This window comes from Ischnura elegans, chromosome 3, assembly GCF_921293095.1.
Source record: "Ischnura elegans chromosome 3, ioIscEleg1.1, whole genome shotgun sequence".
Classification (NCBI taxonomy): Eukaryota; Metazoa; Arthropoda; class Insecta; order Odonata; family Coenagrionidae; genus Ischnura; species Ischnura elegans.
This window is the reverse complement of record NC_060248.1, coordinates 65,434,775-65,452,346: the sequence shown is the minus strand read 5'-3', so window position 1 is coordinate 65,452,346 and position 17,572 is coordinate 65,434,775. Positions and strand designations below refer to the sequence as shown.

The following is a 17,572-nucleotide window of genomic DNA, read 5'->3' as shown; positions in this document are numbered from 1 at the left end:
GTTCGTGGTGACGCACGTAACACCTTGGTTACTCACTTTGATATCAGCACGTTTTGTTCGTTAGGTCAGTTTACGACCTGAGTTATATACAGTGCAAGAGAGTGTGTTCAATGATTTCATGCAGAGAGCTAACACAAGTTAAGGGTAGCTCAAGTTCTGCAAAGTACATGTGATTAATGCGATAAATAACGCAAGAATGCGCATTTTAATAGTTAATGACGCTAAAATTAAATTGCTGGCCGGTATAAAATAGGATTCAAAACTCTATGCGAGTTGAATGAAATGTGTGCCATGCCTCCGAATAAGGCATACTTTCTCCAGAAGAAAAGTAACTGTCATTCTACCAGACAAAAGAGATTAAGACGATTTCTGAAGATAGTTTGCCACAAAAATATTTCCTGCATGAAGAAGGCTCACTCACAAAAAGGAAATCGTTATATCCAGTAAAAAATAAATAATATAAAAGAGAATTAAATGAATTATAAAGAATGACAATTCTGAACCGCAACAATTTGTTCAATTATACCTCAATTTTAGAAGGAATAGTAATCAAATTCACTAAACCTTTGATGATAAAAGTGAATCCTTTGTTTATTCCGCCAAGAATCTTGTCAAAAATCATTAATAGATTCACAATACTGTATTCTTACGACAGAGCTTTGATCTCAATTGAAAAAAGTAAATACGTGAGTGCTTACGCCTCTGTAAACCTAAAATTGATACATCTTTAACCGCGCCAAATCCTATGAAGGAATTTAAATTTTCACACCTCGATTTTCGACGCAAACGTGGTAAATATTTTTTCTAGGAAACCCTCATCCATACAGAATTACAAATACTGCCACACCTACCCTGTCATTTTATTTATCCCCACTTATTATTCATATGCATAATAGTGACGGAAACCATATAGTAACAAACTGCTGCAATTTGTGTATCCGGGCAGGGTTAATACCCTGACAGTAATTTAGTATGTTCTCCAATGCGTAAATATTTATGTTTTCGGTATTCTCAGGTAGGTGGTCCAGAATAAATGTCTCCGTAATCAAATAACACTAAGGCCACCCCGATATATATTCATTTTTTTTTGGAATAAATTTAAGTTTTTTCCACAACAGAGCACAAAGATCCCAGAACATTCTTTTTCCAACCTTATCTTTCACAAAAATCACCCATTTGGGGTTGCATTGAGTTATTTTTTTGGGCAGGGTACCGTGCGCCAGCCCCTTCCGTCATCCACGCCGTATCCTTTCAAACAATTGTCGACCCCTCGAAGTCTCGGGGTAAATGATATTCCACGCGCTCCTGTCCAGAAAATAATAGAGGCCGGCATGGATTACTTATGAGCCGGACTGAAGAGGTAGTGTCTGGCCACAGAAAAAAGGTGGACTACCACATCTGAGTCCCACGGCTTCATTTTTGGGTCGATTCCGCTCAGGAGAGGGGAACAGGTTCTCCCTGGCGGACTCCTCACAAATAATCTTTCTCCCCATGGTTCCCACCCTCTCCTTGCCGAAAGAGACCCAGCGAGAGAAGCCGACAACCACCTCTCGCCGCTACCACACCATGGCCGGGCATGAAACTCCCTATAGCGCGGGCCAGATTCCTACCACCGTTCTTTGCGAAAACGCTTCTCCGGTAAATCACCGAGTATGCCACTAGCCTGACCCGCCCCTTACGGGCCGACTGACTGAGTGACAAACTAAAACTCGACTTTTCTACCCACCTTCCAGACGCTCCCAAACAGAAAAAAATACGAGAGGAGTGGGTGGGCATAAACTTAGTCAGGGCATTTTCAATCCTCCTTTTATTTGAGCACGAAGTTTCTCCTTTTCAACCCCGGAGTGGCTTTTCGAGCTAGATTTTCCGTGGTGGCGCGCCATCATAATTTGAATGGAAATAGCACTAGTGCGGACGTTCTCACGCCGCCGTTGGCGGTGCGCCTTACGAATATCGGGTTTCGCGGGAGCTCTCCCGCTGGGGACATTCGTGCGATGCCACTTGTTAGGCAGTCAAGAATTATAATGCCTTGTAATGCGACTCGTGGCCCGCGCGCTCTGGGGCAACTTGAAAATGGGTCCTCTGAAACGGTTCCTCTTTCTCCAAACGAAAACCAACCAGGGAGAGTTTACTTTTTCCTTGACTTAAAACGGTCCCCCGTTTTAAGTTAAGGAAATACAATCAATACTCCAGATTAAAATCAATTAAGTAAGCCGGGATAGGATAAAATTGAATTCATTCCCAAATATTTTGTGATTTGACAAAATTAGTTGCACAATGAAGAATAAACTCATCGACTGCTTAAAATGAAAATCGTAAAGACTCTTTACAATTTTAATTTTACTAAAGTGTCTTCCGAGAAGTTCCCAGCACAAAATGTATGTTGCAGAAAAAATTATCTGAGCCGCAGAAAACTCGGAAAAGGATTTAATTGATTAAGATCATCACCTCGAAAGCCATCAAGCAAATGATCATGTGTATATACTCTTATGCCTAAGTTAGAATATACTTAAGTCGCAGTGGTATATTTACTCTCAGAATAAGCTGGCAACCAGCCATTAAGAGATAGTTTAATATTATTATGCACAATAGTTACAAAATACTTAGAAATTTCACTGGAATCGATTTTAAAACATAACTTTACTGAGTATAACATCGTCAGGTGGGGGGAAGTCCGCGTATCTCATCTGAAATTTCTATTTTGCAACGAAGCCTGCAAGAAGGTCGTCAATTGAGTGAATTTAAATGAAATTCTATAACCACTGATTACCATTTAAGTATTTATTTTTACATTTCCTACTCCACGCAAGGCTTCAATAATCCCAATAGAAAACCATCTTGTCTTTAGAGGGAGGTTAATAGTTCAAACATATTTTTAACTTAGAAAAGATCTTTCTTCGAAATGAAATAGAAACATGATAGTGGTGTATTATTATTTGATTGGATTCTGATGGTTGTAAACGATCTTTCATCTTAAGACAAATTCAGTTACACATATTTAGTCCAGGAAATGAAGCTCATAAAAGTGAAAAACCTTGCAATTTTTTCAAACTGAATCGATTTGCACCAAAATTTGGGATTAGACTAATTATACCCCCTACTTCAAAATCTATATTATGCCGAAGGGCGCTTTTTATTTTTTAGGGGTGAAAACTACCCCTAAAAGCTGAAACTTAAAAAATTATATTATAAAGCTAAATACGAGTAAAATTTAGTTTAAATTATTTGTTTAATTATTTTTTTATGTTTGGAAAATAATTTTAAGGTGTTTCAACACATAATAATCAACCCTTATTGGGGGTTAATGTAAAAAAGAATTTTCAAACTGAATCGATTTGCATAACAACTTGTGTTTATACTGATCATACCTCCTATAAAAATGTTTTTCAAACCGAATCGATTTGCATAAATAGTTGGGATTAGACTAATCATACCCCCTTCTTCAAAATCTATATTATGCCGAAGGGCACCTTTTATTTTTTAGGGGTGAAAACTACCCCTAAAAGCTGAAACTTAAAAAATTATATTTTAAAGCTAAATACGAGTAAAATTTAGTTTAAATTATTTGTTTAATTATTTTTTTTGTTTGGAAAAATCTATATTATGCCGAAGGGCACCTTTTATTTTTTAGGGGTGAAAACTACCCCTAAAAGCTGAAACTTAAAAAATTATATTTTAAAGCTAAATACGAGTAAAATTTAGTTTAAATTATTTGTTTAATTATTTTTTTTGTTTGGAAAAAATTTTTTAGGCGTTTCAACCCATAATAATCAACCCTTATTGGGGGTTAATGTAAAAAAGAATGTTCAAACTGAATCGATTTGCATAACAACTTGTGTTTATACTGATCATACCTCCTATAAAAATGTTTTTCAAACCGAATCGATTTGCATAAATAGTTGGGATTAGACTAATCATACCCCCTTCTTCAAAATCTATATTATGCCGAAGGGCACCTTTTATTTTTTAGGGGTGAAAACTACCCCTAAAAGCTGAAACTTAAAAAATTATATTTTAAAGCTAAATACGAGTAAAATTTAGTTTAAATTATTTGTTTAATTATTTTTTTTGTTTGGAAAAAAATTTTTAGGCGTTTCAACCCATAATAATCAACCCTTATTGGGGGTTAATGTAAAAAAAATTATTTACCCTAAAAATAAAAATTATTTATCACATTGTATCTTCTTATTCACTTTCTAACTCCTTTTATTATGTATTCACTTTTTTCTCTCATGATTTTAATCACAGCACAGAAAATATATAACAATAGGATAAACAGAACAAACTTCGTCATGGTAACATAAACAAATAAATGTACATTTATGTAGACATTACATGAAACACAATCAAACGGGGACTGTATGGCTTCCAGTCTTCCCACCACATGCATGCTCACAGGTCACTGTAAGCGAGAGCACACATACTCACATATGTGTATGTATATATACATCTTATGGGTATGTGTGTTTATTTTGTAGCAAATTTGAGTGTATCGTTAGCTTCTAACGTAAAGTACACAAAGTATATGCTGATTATGAGGAATATTATTCTTTGAATTGTGGATTTCGAATTTTTCGAAAATAAATTTGATTGGTATTTCAAATATAGCTCCTTTATTTTTTATGATAGAAAGTTCATTTAAATTGTATTTTGTAGGGTTTTTACTGACTACAAGGTCATGTGAATTAAATTTTTTTCGAGTCATTTATTTTTAAAGGGGAGGGATTTAAGGGTTTAAATAAGGTGGAGCTCCCTTGGAAATAGAGGTTTTAATTATCAATATCTCACCAAATATTTATTGTATAGAAAATTAAAACACACCAACTATTTGAAAGTAGGAAGCCACAATTAATTACTCTTGAATTTTTTTCATATCTCCAGTTTTTTTAGTTATTTTGAAAAAAAGAGCATTTTTAACGAAATTGTAGAAAATGACTTTTCACTTTTTCCTCCAATTTTTTCAAAATTTAGAGTTATAAATTAAAAAAACTTCTAGGATCAACTAACAATACTTAAATAAAGAGAAATACTGAAGGGCATTGATCAATTTTGTCTATTGTGGTAATAAGGAGTTGTTTTCACTGATTTTTTCGTACAAAAAAGTAGGGACTGATCTTATTTTTAATCATAACTCGCTCAAATTTCATGATAAAAAATATTTTTTCTCATTATAAGAAAGTTTTTTAAAAACACTTTTAAACAGATTACATACTTTTCCTCGAAAATTACATTTTTCCCGCTATTTGGTATTGAATCTTTCAAATTTAGCTTATGACAAACAATAGATAACCATCAACAAGTTGTAGCTCGGTCCGAATTGGTCATAAAGGAAATATAAAATAAGATTTTTATTAAATTTTTTACAAGCTACAGTTTTGTAATTCACAATCTTCTAATAAAATTAATAATTTTCAAGTTATTTGCCTATAATCGATTAAAATCGTTGATTTTTTCGTGAAAAAACTGTTACTTTCAATCGCAAATAACTCGAAAAGTATTAATTTTACGCAAAAAATGGAAAGAACATTTTATTCTTAAAATTCATTTTTCTATCGATTCCTATAGTCAAAATATAATTAATATTTTCCACCCCCGAGATGGGGTGGAAACCACCCCCAGGGTAAAAGCGCCCGTCGGCATGATATAGATTTTGATTCTTGGTATATTCCCTACTTATTGTGAAAATTTCAAGAAAATCGATTCAGTTTGAAAAAATTGCGAGCCAAAACGCTTCATTTCCTGGACTAATTTGGGAACTACTATCCGGTCACATACTTTCATGGCTATTTATCACAACTTTGATTTGACGAATGACTCAAGCGTTTTTATAAAAATTGTTTGTCGGAATTATATAGCTAGTTAGCCATAGCAAAGAGGACTATAATAATTGGCTTCACGAGTTTCAAACTGAAGAATAAGAACGCCGAGTAGAATTGTAACCATTGAATTAATAGTTATAATTTTTCTATCCTGATTTATTAACTTCTTTCACAGTTTCGTAGTCAGGCTATTTTGATGTTGTTTTCTATTGGGCCTTTCTACAAATTTGGCTTCGCCATACTTACAAGTGTCTTAGCTTGAGAAGAAGATTTCCATTTATCTTCCGAGTGATAATCTAAATATATTCATCCATTCATCGGAGTTAATAAATAAGTCACAAGATTGAATAGCTACTAAATTGTGATTCCGTTTGAAAGAATATTTTTTCTTCATTATAATAATCATATTGGAACTATCTGAAAAACTTGTAATCATAACGTTAGTTGGAGTTAATAAGACAAACGAGAAGGGGGCAAGCTATCCTGATTTATTAACTTCTTTCACAGTTTATTGGCAAAAAAAATTCTAATTACGGAGAGAACTTCTTTCGTACACGAGTATAAGGTAATCGCAGGGTTATCTACTCAAGAATTCCAATGAGCTCCAACCCAATTAACTCAAGCCAGCAAACGACACTTGCCACGAACTCATTTTCCCTTCCCGACTCATTTCTTCAGTGCTCAAAGCACGCAAAGATAGATCCGTTTGTTTATTATAGATAACATAAAGAGAAACTTAGTATTGCCGTTGTTTGCAGTGCTACTTCACGATCAGCGCTTTCCCTCTTGGAATAATATGCGCGAAAAAGCTTTTCGATTTTTATGCTACCCTTTCGGGATATAAATCTTTGATTACGATAAAGGAGCGCGTATGCGTAATTTATTCCCCCTTTTAATCGTGTCTTTGGAAAGAATTTGAATTTTACCGCGAAGTAAAATGGTCCGAAAGTATCCTACGATTTCATCTCTCCTGGAGGTTATACGTTCTGGCAAGCTCCGCTCTTATTCCTGCAAGCTCAGCAAATCAAGGCATATCTTTGGCTGATTCATGGCTGTGAATGTTCCATGAGGAGCCAATTTTACGGGGCAGATAAAAGAAGACTCACATGAGAGGATACTGCAAACTGGCTTACATTAACTGGTTAATATATTCTTAGATACCTTCAAGTCAGCATTTACTTGCACAAAAATAAATCTTCTGACTGAGAACGACGAAATCATTTCACCAATACCATCTAGAATAAATTACTCAGTTCTTTAAATAGAATACTCTTAATGTGCCTACCTTTAAATTAGTTCTCATGTTTGCGCATGGTCTCGCTGCTTGCTAGATTTAGATAAATGCGTGCTTCATGGAAAACTCTATCCGTCCCCTTAAATTGCGTTTCAATTCGCGTTTGAATGTTTAATGAGCATTTAAATTCAAAATTAGGCATTTTTTCTGGAAATTCGACTTTAGGAAATATAATTACGATCTGAAAGATCCAGAGATAAATTATTTCGCAAACAGCGTGTGATTTGAGTAAGTGATTTGAGCGATATTGTATGTCCTTAATCAATAAAAATTCTAGTGAAAATAATAAACCAAGATGAGTGATAAGAAAGAATTCCGGATCAATAATATTTTCTTCCCAACTATCTATCCGTCCCCTTAATATATATGCACTATGAAAATTATTTTTGGTGAATTTCTATAACGATCATTATTCCCCTTAACATTCTCATTAACTCTTTCCATGGAGAATAAAAGCGACTGGGAATCACAATAAATTATGGATCACACTATACTAAACTAATAGGGAATATTGATTGCAAAACATCACGTTAATTTCTAAAGTATGAAAATAGCAAGTGACAATAGCGCAGGCATTTTCTTACCATTTTGTTCTTCTTTTGACCTCATTTCCTCCTGTTCTCTCCCCCTTTCTTCTTCCGGCCTGGATGGCGTCTCAGGTGGTCATCTGTGGGGCGGTGCCCTCCATGGTGCGATCTGTGCGACTCTACAACCAGTGCAGCAGCAGCCACGTGAGCGTAGACGCCAGTGGGAGGGTGCTGGCCGACGACGACAAGACGGAGGAAAAATTCAGTGAGTGCCTCATTATTATTTCCCTTAAACGTACAGTCATAGCATTAAAAGCCTTCATTATTTTCTTTAAGTTTTCAATCTTACCTGCAACTCTGCAAGTGTTACAAAATATAATGCTTCTGGACGCGATTTTCGGGAGAATTGAGGAATTAGCATGTTATTTGTTGGCTAATTTATTCTGTTCATTTTTATGTCTTTTGGATGTATGCCTTCAATGAAATAATTACCTTCGCCGAAGATTCTGAAATATATTTTTCACTAGTACAAAAAATATGTTGTGAAACCACCATAGAACATAGTCGCTTACAACAATGTTAACATTTTTTTATTTTATACAAAATCCAAAAAGCTGCTTTCACTTAATCAGAAAAAATGAAATCATTAATTGCTTTTCAGCATGAGAATGTATGCAAATTCGCAAATTACAATTATGTAAACTGGTAAGTTAGTTTTATTTTAGGTGATTTCATTTTAACGACTCACAAATGACTCACCGAACTTAGCAATTGCGACCTATCTCTTTAGGCTTTTTTCAAGCATCCTATCTGCCAAAAATGAGAGGATAGTGAAAACTGAGACATAAGTTGATAACAGGAGATGATTGCGGAAAATATCTATCATATTCTTGACATGCCATTTAAATATTGATTTCGATTAAGGGTAATTTCAATGTGTCCTGGATTTAAACGTCTTTATGGCTCTGATGAGGTTAAATTATAATTCCAAAACGTTGGTAAAAGCATTTACTAGGGAAACTATCCACAAAAATAGCCCAAAATGAAAAAAGTGCGTTGAGTACAAATATATATTTATAGTAAGTACTAAGCACGAAGAGCAACGACTAGTTTTTACATTATGAATGCTTGCTACATCAGAGAAACAGCCTAAAGTCAAATATAGCACATGGGAGAGTTAGTTATAAAGGCCGCTATACACGGCGAATGATTTCATTCGCATGATCATTCAGCATGACCATGGGCATGATCATTCACCGTGTATGACGGAACAATTCGCGAATGAACCTTCATGCGCATGATCATTCAGTGAAAATTACAACATGTTCTATTTTGCTCGCATGATCCTGTAAATGATCACGTGATCATTCAGCATGATCATTCAGCATGATCATTCGCATGATCATTCGCATGATCATTCACCGTGTATAGCGGCCTTAAGAGTAAGCTCTCATGTTATGATTGTGAATTGAAGTTTAAAAGGACATGTAAAGACTTCCATGATGCAAAATAGGCAGATTTCAGTTACTATAGAACCTCGATCGGAAAAGGATTAGGATCAGAATAATTAAAATCATATTTTTCAGAAATCATCGAATAGTTGGATTAATTGTTAATGACCGTTGTTTGAGATTTTGCAGAGGCTGGTCTCGGTAATATTGGATGCATTTGATCACTCCCGTAAATACTTAAAACACGTTTGAAAGTAACGTAGTGAACTTTATTCGACGGTAATATAAAACCTGCTTGTGAAAAAAGGAACTAATTTACTAATTTTTAATACTTTACGAGGAATTTTAACGCCAGATGGACGCAAAGAGAGATAATACGATTTTTCCCAAGAAAACCTCAAATATGGCGCCAAAAACAGTAACGGTCAAGGTCCTCAGCGAATATAATCAATTGTGACCGATGGAAGTTACCTGTGATACATTCACACTACTCAGAAATACACACACTGTGTCTAAGAACGTTCCTTTAGCTTCACATATCTTCATTCTCGTCGAAAAGATTCTTGTTTTATACCTATCTTCTACCCTTCACCTTCAGCCCTTTTACTTTTCGAACAAGCTTTATGCATTAAATTCATCGCTGTTCGCACGAAGAGAAATCGCGGCACGGTGCTGAAAATTCGAAAACGGTGTCTTCAGGGAAAAACATATGTTTTTCTCTGACAAAGAAAGCAGAATTTTCCGTTTTCGTATTCGCCACCCACGAAGGAGCACGCCGATGGCCAATTCTCGATGTTTCCCATCAGATCGATTTGGACCCACGCTTGCAAGAGCCCAGTCGATTTTACGAGCGGTTGGAAGAAAGAAGGAAAAAAATGTAAGAGACACTTTTTAGAGAGAACACGTTCAATTTCGCGTTCGTGTCAATTGTATTTGCAACAACCGCAATGAGTGGAACCGGTGAATTTGTCCCCAGACGAGTCTCATCTCCGGGATGAGACTTTCCACTCTACACAATGACCATCACCGAGGTTTTGTGGCCCTCCTGTGTCCGGACTTAATAATGGAATGGGCTGACTTGATCCCTTCGCCGAGCGTAGGTTGCCGGAAAAAACGGAGGTTTGGGAGAGGGAAAAATATAGTGAGTAGGTGGGAAGAGATGAGAGGTAAAGGGAGGAGCTTGTCCGCCACATCTTACTCGCATGTACACACTCCACTCCTAAAAATGTGTTTATTTATCTTGACCTTGTTGAAAGTCCGCTACAAGGCACTACGGATTCTTTACCATTGTACGGGAAGGATGAAAAATAGCTGAAGGGAGCAGCTAAGGAGAGAAAAAGAAGGTGAGAGGAAACGAGAAAAATGCAAAGTACGTTTCAAATAGCACCTTAAGATCTACTAAAGAATATTATCACGTGACCGCGAACCCTCGCCGAGTCAATTATTTTTCATTTACCTTAGAGCTCGCGACGGTCTATGGCTGCAAATTAGTTGATGAGGCGGAGATTTTTAAGAGTGCATTAGAAAACGAGGCAAGAACTCATTAAACTATGAGCAGTAAAACCATTGCTATGATGATATTAGTGTTTTGAAGAGACTATTATAACATTTGGCCCGTTTTGGGCCGTAGCACGTCATCAAAAGAAAAATCTATTCTTTACGAATATTTTAATATTCGTAATTCAAATTCGTAATATGCCAAACGTGGTAATGAAAAACACGGCAACTACGGATATTACCATCCAAGGTTCTCCATCTCTTTTCTATTATCAAATCCAGGTCAGATGCGCACATTATAAACATCATCAGAAATTTTTTCGCATATTTTAGTTCCGGTAAGATCTAATACTCGGTAATAGTTTAAACCCTAAATCACAGTGATAGCAAGGGTTCCCCTTCGAAGCCCTTTTCTTTAGTCAGATACACTAAAATGATAATTATGGTCCCAAGTGTTTGCTGCCTATAACATTTACAATCCAATCGAAATAGCCAAGGGGAGCTTTCAAAATTTTAAGAATTTTTTTAATTAAAAATAGATAGATATCTCAAGTTACTCTTACTCTTTATGGAATGTGGTATATTCATGTATGTGAAAGAGAATAAATGCGTAAGTGAGAAAAGATTAGCTGGATTGAGTGGAGAGCTGCATAAAACCAATCTGAGGATTGCAGACTAGTGATGATAATAGTAGACGTAAATAATGAGGATTGAAGCACTTTTTCTGATTCAATGCGCATGAAAAAATTGTGCACCACGTCATCCTTATATTTCAAGTAATATTCATCCTTTATCGCACCAAATATATAAGAAAAAATATATCGAAGGTAAAAAGCTTACCTAAAGTAAACATACAAAAAGTGCCTAGCATTGACACTTTCGTTGTTTTTCTTAAAATGTAAATATCGTGGAGTAAAGTAGGGACTACATCAAAATTCAATGCAACATCGATCTAAATTACCGAGTTTGATGATGAGGCCTCGACTATGCGCGTAACATATAAAATACTCACTTGGAAGCATAGAAGAATTAAGTCCAAAACTCTTCGACTGCATCATTGCATTCGAAGCATCTTCACTTCACTGCATTCACCATTATTTTATTCAAAGTAGATGTGCAAGCCATAAAAACCATCGAAAAATGGTCACCCTATAATATTAATATACCTACCCTTCTCACGATCAACAGAGGCTCGATTAGAAAGGGAGAATAAACCCGGAAACTGAGAAATTTTGCACGCATATCTTAGCCCCTCATGCGAAAGTAAAACCTGCATATGGCAACGGACATGAAATTAGGCATTTTATGGGAGACATAAAGAAAGATGTGGAAGCGACAAATTGAAAGGAGAATGAGAAAGTAAAGGGATGCGCGCGAATACGTAGAATGAAAGGTTATGCAAAAGTTTAAGTAGGGGTGTGGGAGAGAGACAAGACAGAAAGGAGAAAAAAAACTAAAAGGATGACTCGGAAGAGAACGTACTGCGCTGAGCAAATCTTTCCCTCTCGCCTCACCTCGGACCGTAGGAGTGCCGCTGCCTCTTTAAATTCCACAGATTCCATCAAATTTACTGTCGGGAAAGCGAATAAAAGGTTAAGAAGCATTCTTCTCTCACACAAGGGAAACACGCGGGGAAAGAAAAGATCGTGGCGTAATCATGTGAATGGAACATAACCAGAGATAAGTTCGGTAACGAGAAAAAGTAAATGGATTTAGTTTAAGTTGCTTTTTAAAAAAAATTGATAAGTTTCGTGTTCTTTTAAAAAAGAACGTGTTCAAGTACAAGCGTAATCTCAGCAACGGCGGGATAAGGTGCATTTGAAGGGGTTGAGGGTTTCCCCTCCACCTTATTAAGCGATAATGAGCCTGATTGTAGACAAGTGGCCTTTAGGCACTCCCCAATTATTTATCTTTAAGCATTTTTCTGTTTGCTGAGCTGGTGAAATTATAACTTGCGCCAGTGGGCCACCGTAAGGAATGCCATGATTCATATTTTCTCAGGTAGTAGTGGAACGGTCTCACAAAAGACCGTCTCTTTCAATTCGGAAACACCCAGTTACCCCAAATAGCTTCAATATTGAGGATGGACTCTTCAAAGAGGTCATAGAGATCAACTGGAGAGGTACGATGTCAAACGTGAAACCGGTTTTACATTGAGTTCCTTCGGAAAGCCCATCCTCGGTTATCAAATAAATATAGGAGCATAGAAGCATTCGACGTACACAGCAACGAAAGGAAAATACTGATAATTGAATTGGATACCGAATTCACTTTAATAAAAAATGCCATTTTGTGGCCTGATCACGGTGGCAGACTCAATATGGGAACGTTGCTTTTAAAAACTGTTTAATCTGTTGTGAGGCCAGAGAAAACTAATCATGATGTTGGAATGAAAAAATTTTGTACATATATTTCGCATTCACAACTTAAATCCGGTTTCCTTGCGAAGCGACATCACGTGGTACATATACAAGAAGTACAGATACTAGGTCTGTGGGGGTGGAAGGATAGTGGCAAAAGGTAATAGAAGATTAATTCAAGGGAAAGCGATGGAGATTGGGAAAGGGAGTCATTAGCAAAAACCATTCATATTGACTAGACATTTGATAAATTCACGTCGACAGGCTAACGTTTGACTATAGTTACACATGAAAATTTATAACGCTATTTAATTATTCAACATGAAGAAATATAACATAGTCGCGCCGAAAAAATGGATTCCATCAATGAGATATGCCACGAACGTAAGAAATCATTCAATAGCTATCAACTTCGTGTTCATTGAAAAAATATTCGTGGAGCGATAACTCGCAGGGGTATAAAAAGTGATCGTCTGGTTTAGGCTTTTCGAACGGGAATAGTGCTTGTAAACTTTACTTGACCATTCCACAATACGTATTTTCCCGTTGCGCGGCCCTCGAAACCGCCATCACAGGTTTGGATGAGTCCTATTGGGACCTAGAAGTCCTTCATACTGGAGGTGGGTTGAAAGAATACTTTACGGTGCCGAATGCAACTCACACTAGAACATTTCATTAACAAGTACTAAGTGGCTGTTACTTAGTACTACCTACTCCTAGCTGTATTAAATTTCAATGTCAATTCCTTGTACTTGCGAATACTTTAACTCGATACTTAAGTTATGAAGTATTTAGGTACATCCGTTTAGTCGAGTACCGATTCGCTTGTAGCGATTACAGATACTTATTATCTCAACTTCAGCCGAGGCACATGGCTCGGTAGTTTCTCGATTGCGGCCCCTCCACTCTTTTCTTCCACTCATTCCTCGGCCCTCTTCAAGGAGCACGTCTATCCTCCTTGGAAAACTCAACGGCGCCTCTTTATCCAGTCAAAACAACGGCCCCACATTGCCCTCCAAGTCATCTCCCAACACTTCACCGCACTCCTCCCGCCCCCTCCACGCCTGCATTGGCCGGTGGATAACGTCTGAACATCCAAACGCTCTCACTTTCTCACCATCAACACCGATCGAGCTTCCTCGTTTCCTCCCACATCGCAGGCCACTCGCCCGCACTCGAGAAACCCTCATATCCGCACACATAATCCACGAGGAAAAAAGCTTGCCTTTTTAGGTACTGGATTCATTAAATTAAAATTATTGGCAGCAATGACTCAATGTGGACAAAGAGATTATCTTTGTCTTTATAAAAATAAATTCGAACCACCAAAGGTAAAATATTGCGCAAAAAGTATTTCAAACAAATCTGACGAAGATAACAATGTGAGGTTTTTTCCTTTTCTTGATCTTGTTTAGTGTTGATTAGTGTCTTGCAGTGTACGTCTTGAAGAATTTTAAATGCAAATGTTTTCTTTCTTACGTAAATATTTAAAGCCACTTTTGTGAAACGGCTTGTAACTGATTTAAGTTATCATCTGTAGTCGGACATTGATCTGAAATTGTAGTCCTTGTTAGGCTTATACATGGCATTAAGTTTCCAAAAATTACTTAAGTACGGATTTTATCCCCTATATTAACCCGATATTTCTTCTATATCATTCTTATTCAATGTTAAATTTCATATCTCTCCAGTGAATTTTAAGAAACAGTGAAGAATAGTTGTCTCGACTCCCTACCCTTAATGTGTGACATTCACACGCCAGTGGCTAAGTACCTACGGGGTGAGCTCTACCCTCACCCATCCAAACCAACCAAGTATTTCAGAATTACCTTCTAGGAACTCCGCAGTCATAATGCTAATATATTGACAAGTAGTCTCATGTTATTAAAACCGTACGGTTGATATCAGCCTCCATTTTCTCTGCCCGTTACCATTACGTCGGATTCCAGGAAAATAAAATTAAACTATACACCTTCTTTATGCTCCTTGATATGTGTTTCTTGAAATTCAGGGAAAGGAAATGAAATTCAACTTCGAAAAAGATGATTTAGCTGAAACATAGTGTTGATGGAAGGAAGATTATAATCCGTACGGAATTAATAATTGGAAAGTGAAAGCTATGTATATTCCCGCTTGGGTGAAATGTTTTTTTTTTTATTGGATGCCATTCACAAAGAACTCCTCCGACTCAAGTAACTCCGACAGAGAGACTTAAATAAAGTAAATTTACGCAAGCTTTGTCCGATTTCCACACAATCTGAAAGGTGGGTGGCCTCCTATATCGAGAAACTGAATGTCCTTTTAACTGCAGCCCAATTTGGATATACATACATAAATATTTCCTCTTTCGACTACTTCATTCAAATGATGTAATTGATTTTTTTTCAAATTTCCTCAAGTGGTTTAGTTAATGTAGACTCCGAGGCTTTAATCCTCCGTTTTTAAATGCACCACGTTTATGACACAGAAGCCCATAAACTCAGACGCCTATAATTAATTATCTTTCTTGACACAACCCCCATAAAACTGAATAAGCTTTGACCATTTTACACTGCGGCAGTAATTTAAAGCAGTAAATTAGGCCTGTGAGCCTTGAAAAAAATCATCCCCAAGCCGTTAATTCCACATTTACGATCTATAGTACAAGATCCTTAAATTATTTATTGATGAAAAATTTATAACTGAAATTCTAAAAAGAAAATCGATGAAGCAAACAGTGATTTCAGAATCACGACTATTTCATCCATATCCTCGAAGATCTCTATAATTTGATTACAGTCGCATTTAACGTTCGAGCAAGAACCCTCTTTTCACCCCCGTCTGACCAAACTACTATCCAGTGTAGAGGAGATTGACTTATTGATGCACCGTTCCTGAGAGTGAGGGTCAATAAACTTGTTTACTCGGCGGACGTCGGAAGAATAAGGCCATTCTGGCGCCAGCCCTTCCCAAACGTTTGTTATCTTGGGTGCAGAAAAAGTTACAAGATGCTTCGGTGGCTTAGCAGCATATAAAATTATGGCATCCCACATTTATTCGGCTGTGCTCCCGAGGGAAATGATGAAATATTAGGATAGAGAGGAGAAGGGAAGCCAGGAAAAATGCTTTGAGCGGAAAACGTTGGCTCTCGCTTTAGGTGTAAGCGAACACCGGACACACATGACGGGGTAAAAGTGTAAAATGCGACCTAAAATAATAAATTGAAGCTCACATTCTCAATGGTGAGGAAAAAACTGCATTTTTGCATAGGTTAGAATGATGAATTGCCGCGGCCGTCAACTGGAGCTATTTTTAAACTTCCTGCGCCCTAAAAAGGGAGAAACCAGACGCTGGATTCCTGCTCATTCCTCGAGGAAGCGAATGACACACTGCGACATACCGCTCGCTGCATTGCAGCTCCGTGGAAGCCATCAACCTCCCATTCACCCCACTCTCCCCACTGCCACTCATCCACACGCCCAGCTTCCACTTCCAGACGCGACTACCCTGAGACAGGGTGATGACCACGGGCTACCGACTACTATTTGATGCCCCGCGCGGCAATTGGCGAAATGACCGATTTCTATGTACACCTCCTTCACTTCCCTCACATATTAAAATGGCATTGTCGATAGCGGCACCTTAATACCCATGGAACATGGCATAATATTGTGATTCAGAGACCTTTGCATGTAACTGGTTAAATGCACGAATTAGCATGGGCATTTTCATAATCTATGTAATCTATGAAAAAAAGTAAAGCAATGATATACGTTTCATCAACTTAGCAGCATATAAAGTTGTAGCAGACCATACTCGGATGCGTTCCCGGGAGAAGCAATGAAAAATTAGAATAGAGAGAGGGAATGAGAGTAAATACTATTATTATTTAAATATTCCAAAAATATTTACTGTATCTTCAATATGTAAGTCTCTTTAATTCCATTATATCAATTATCTTCTCCCCATTCCCCGCATACCCCACAACTCCTCGTTTTGGTATTGCTGCCACGGGGGGGAAAATGCAAATATTTCCATGCAATTATTGCACCTAATTGAAGCTAAAATCTCTATCCACAAGAAATTTCTTTAATACTAAGTAATTCTTAAGCGAAGAGTTCAAAAAATGCGGAAAATAAGTTTAAATAAATATCTAACAGTTCGGCTACCCACATAAATTGCTTTGAGGGAATGGATTATATTGTTTTAAAAATTATAGATTTTTCTGATAAATATAAACGAACATGGAAACTGCTAAGACAAGCATCTACGTGAAAGATGAATCCCGTTTTCATAAAAATTTATTCAAGTTCATGAAAAATTTGACGGGAAGCATTTAAAAATTTAACGTAATGCTTACCTACAAATTCGTGTCGAAATCCTTAACGTTCTAACGCTCGAAATCGAAAGTTCGCATGCACTACAGTTCCCCTAACCGCATGAATGATTCAAGTTCATCCGTTTCCATGCCACATGACATTGAAAGAGCCCGAGTGAATGAACCCGAGTGCGACATTCCGCCCGAGAGGGAATCCGAAGTGAGTCAACGCGAGCATATGCTTCAACCCGCTAACAAAAACAAACGTAATTGTATTACGGAGCTCGGGGGACGGTGCTTAAAATAGCCTGCAGTGTGGGAAGGAGG

The 17,572-nt window shown here is 37.0% G+C and overlaps 1 protein-coding gene across 1 annotated transcript in view; it reads left to right on the top strand.

Moving 5' to 3' along the window:
* The window catches only part of LOC124155943, a 190,364-nt gene that overhangs the window by 148,304 nt on the left and 24,488 nt on the right, over positions 1–17,572 (top strand). Inside the window, exon 3 of the mRNA XM_046530173.1 lies at positions 7,773–7,905. Coding sequence (XP_046386129.1) covers positions 7,773–7,905 — 133 coding nt within the window. The remainder of the gene's footprint in view (positions 1–7,772; positions 7,906–17,572) is intronic.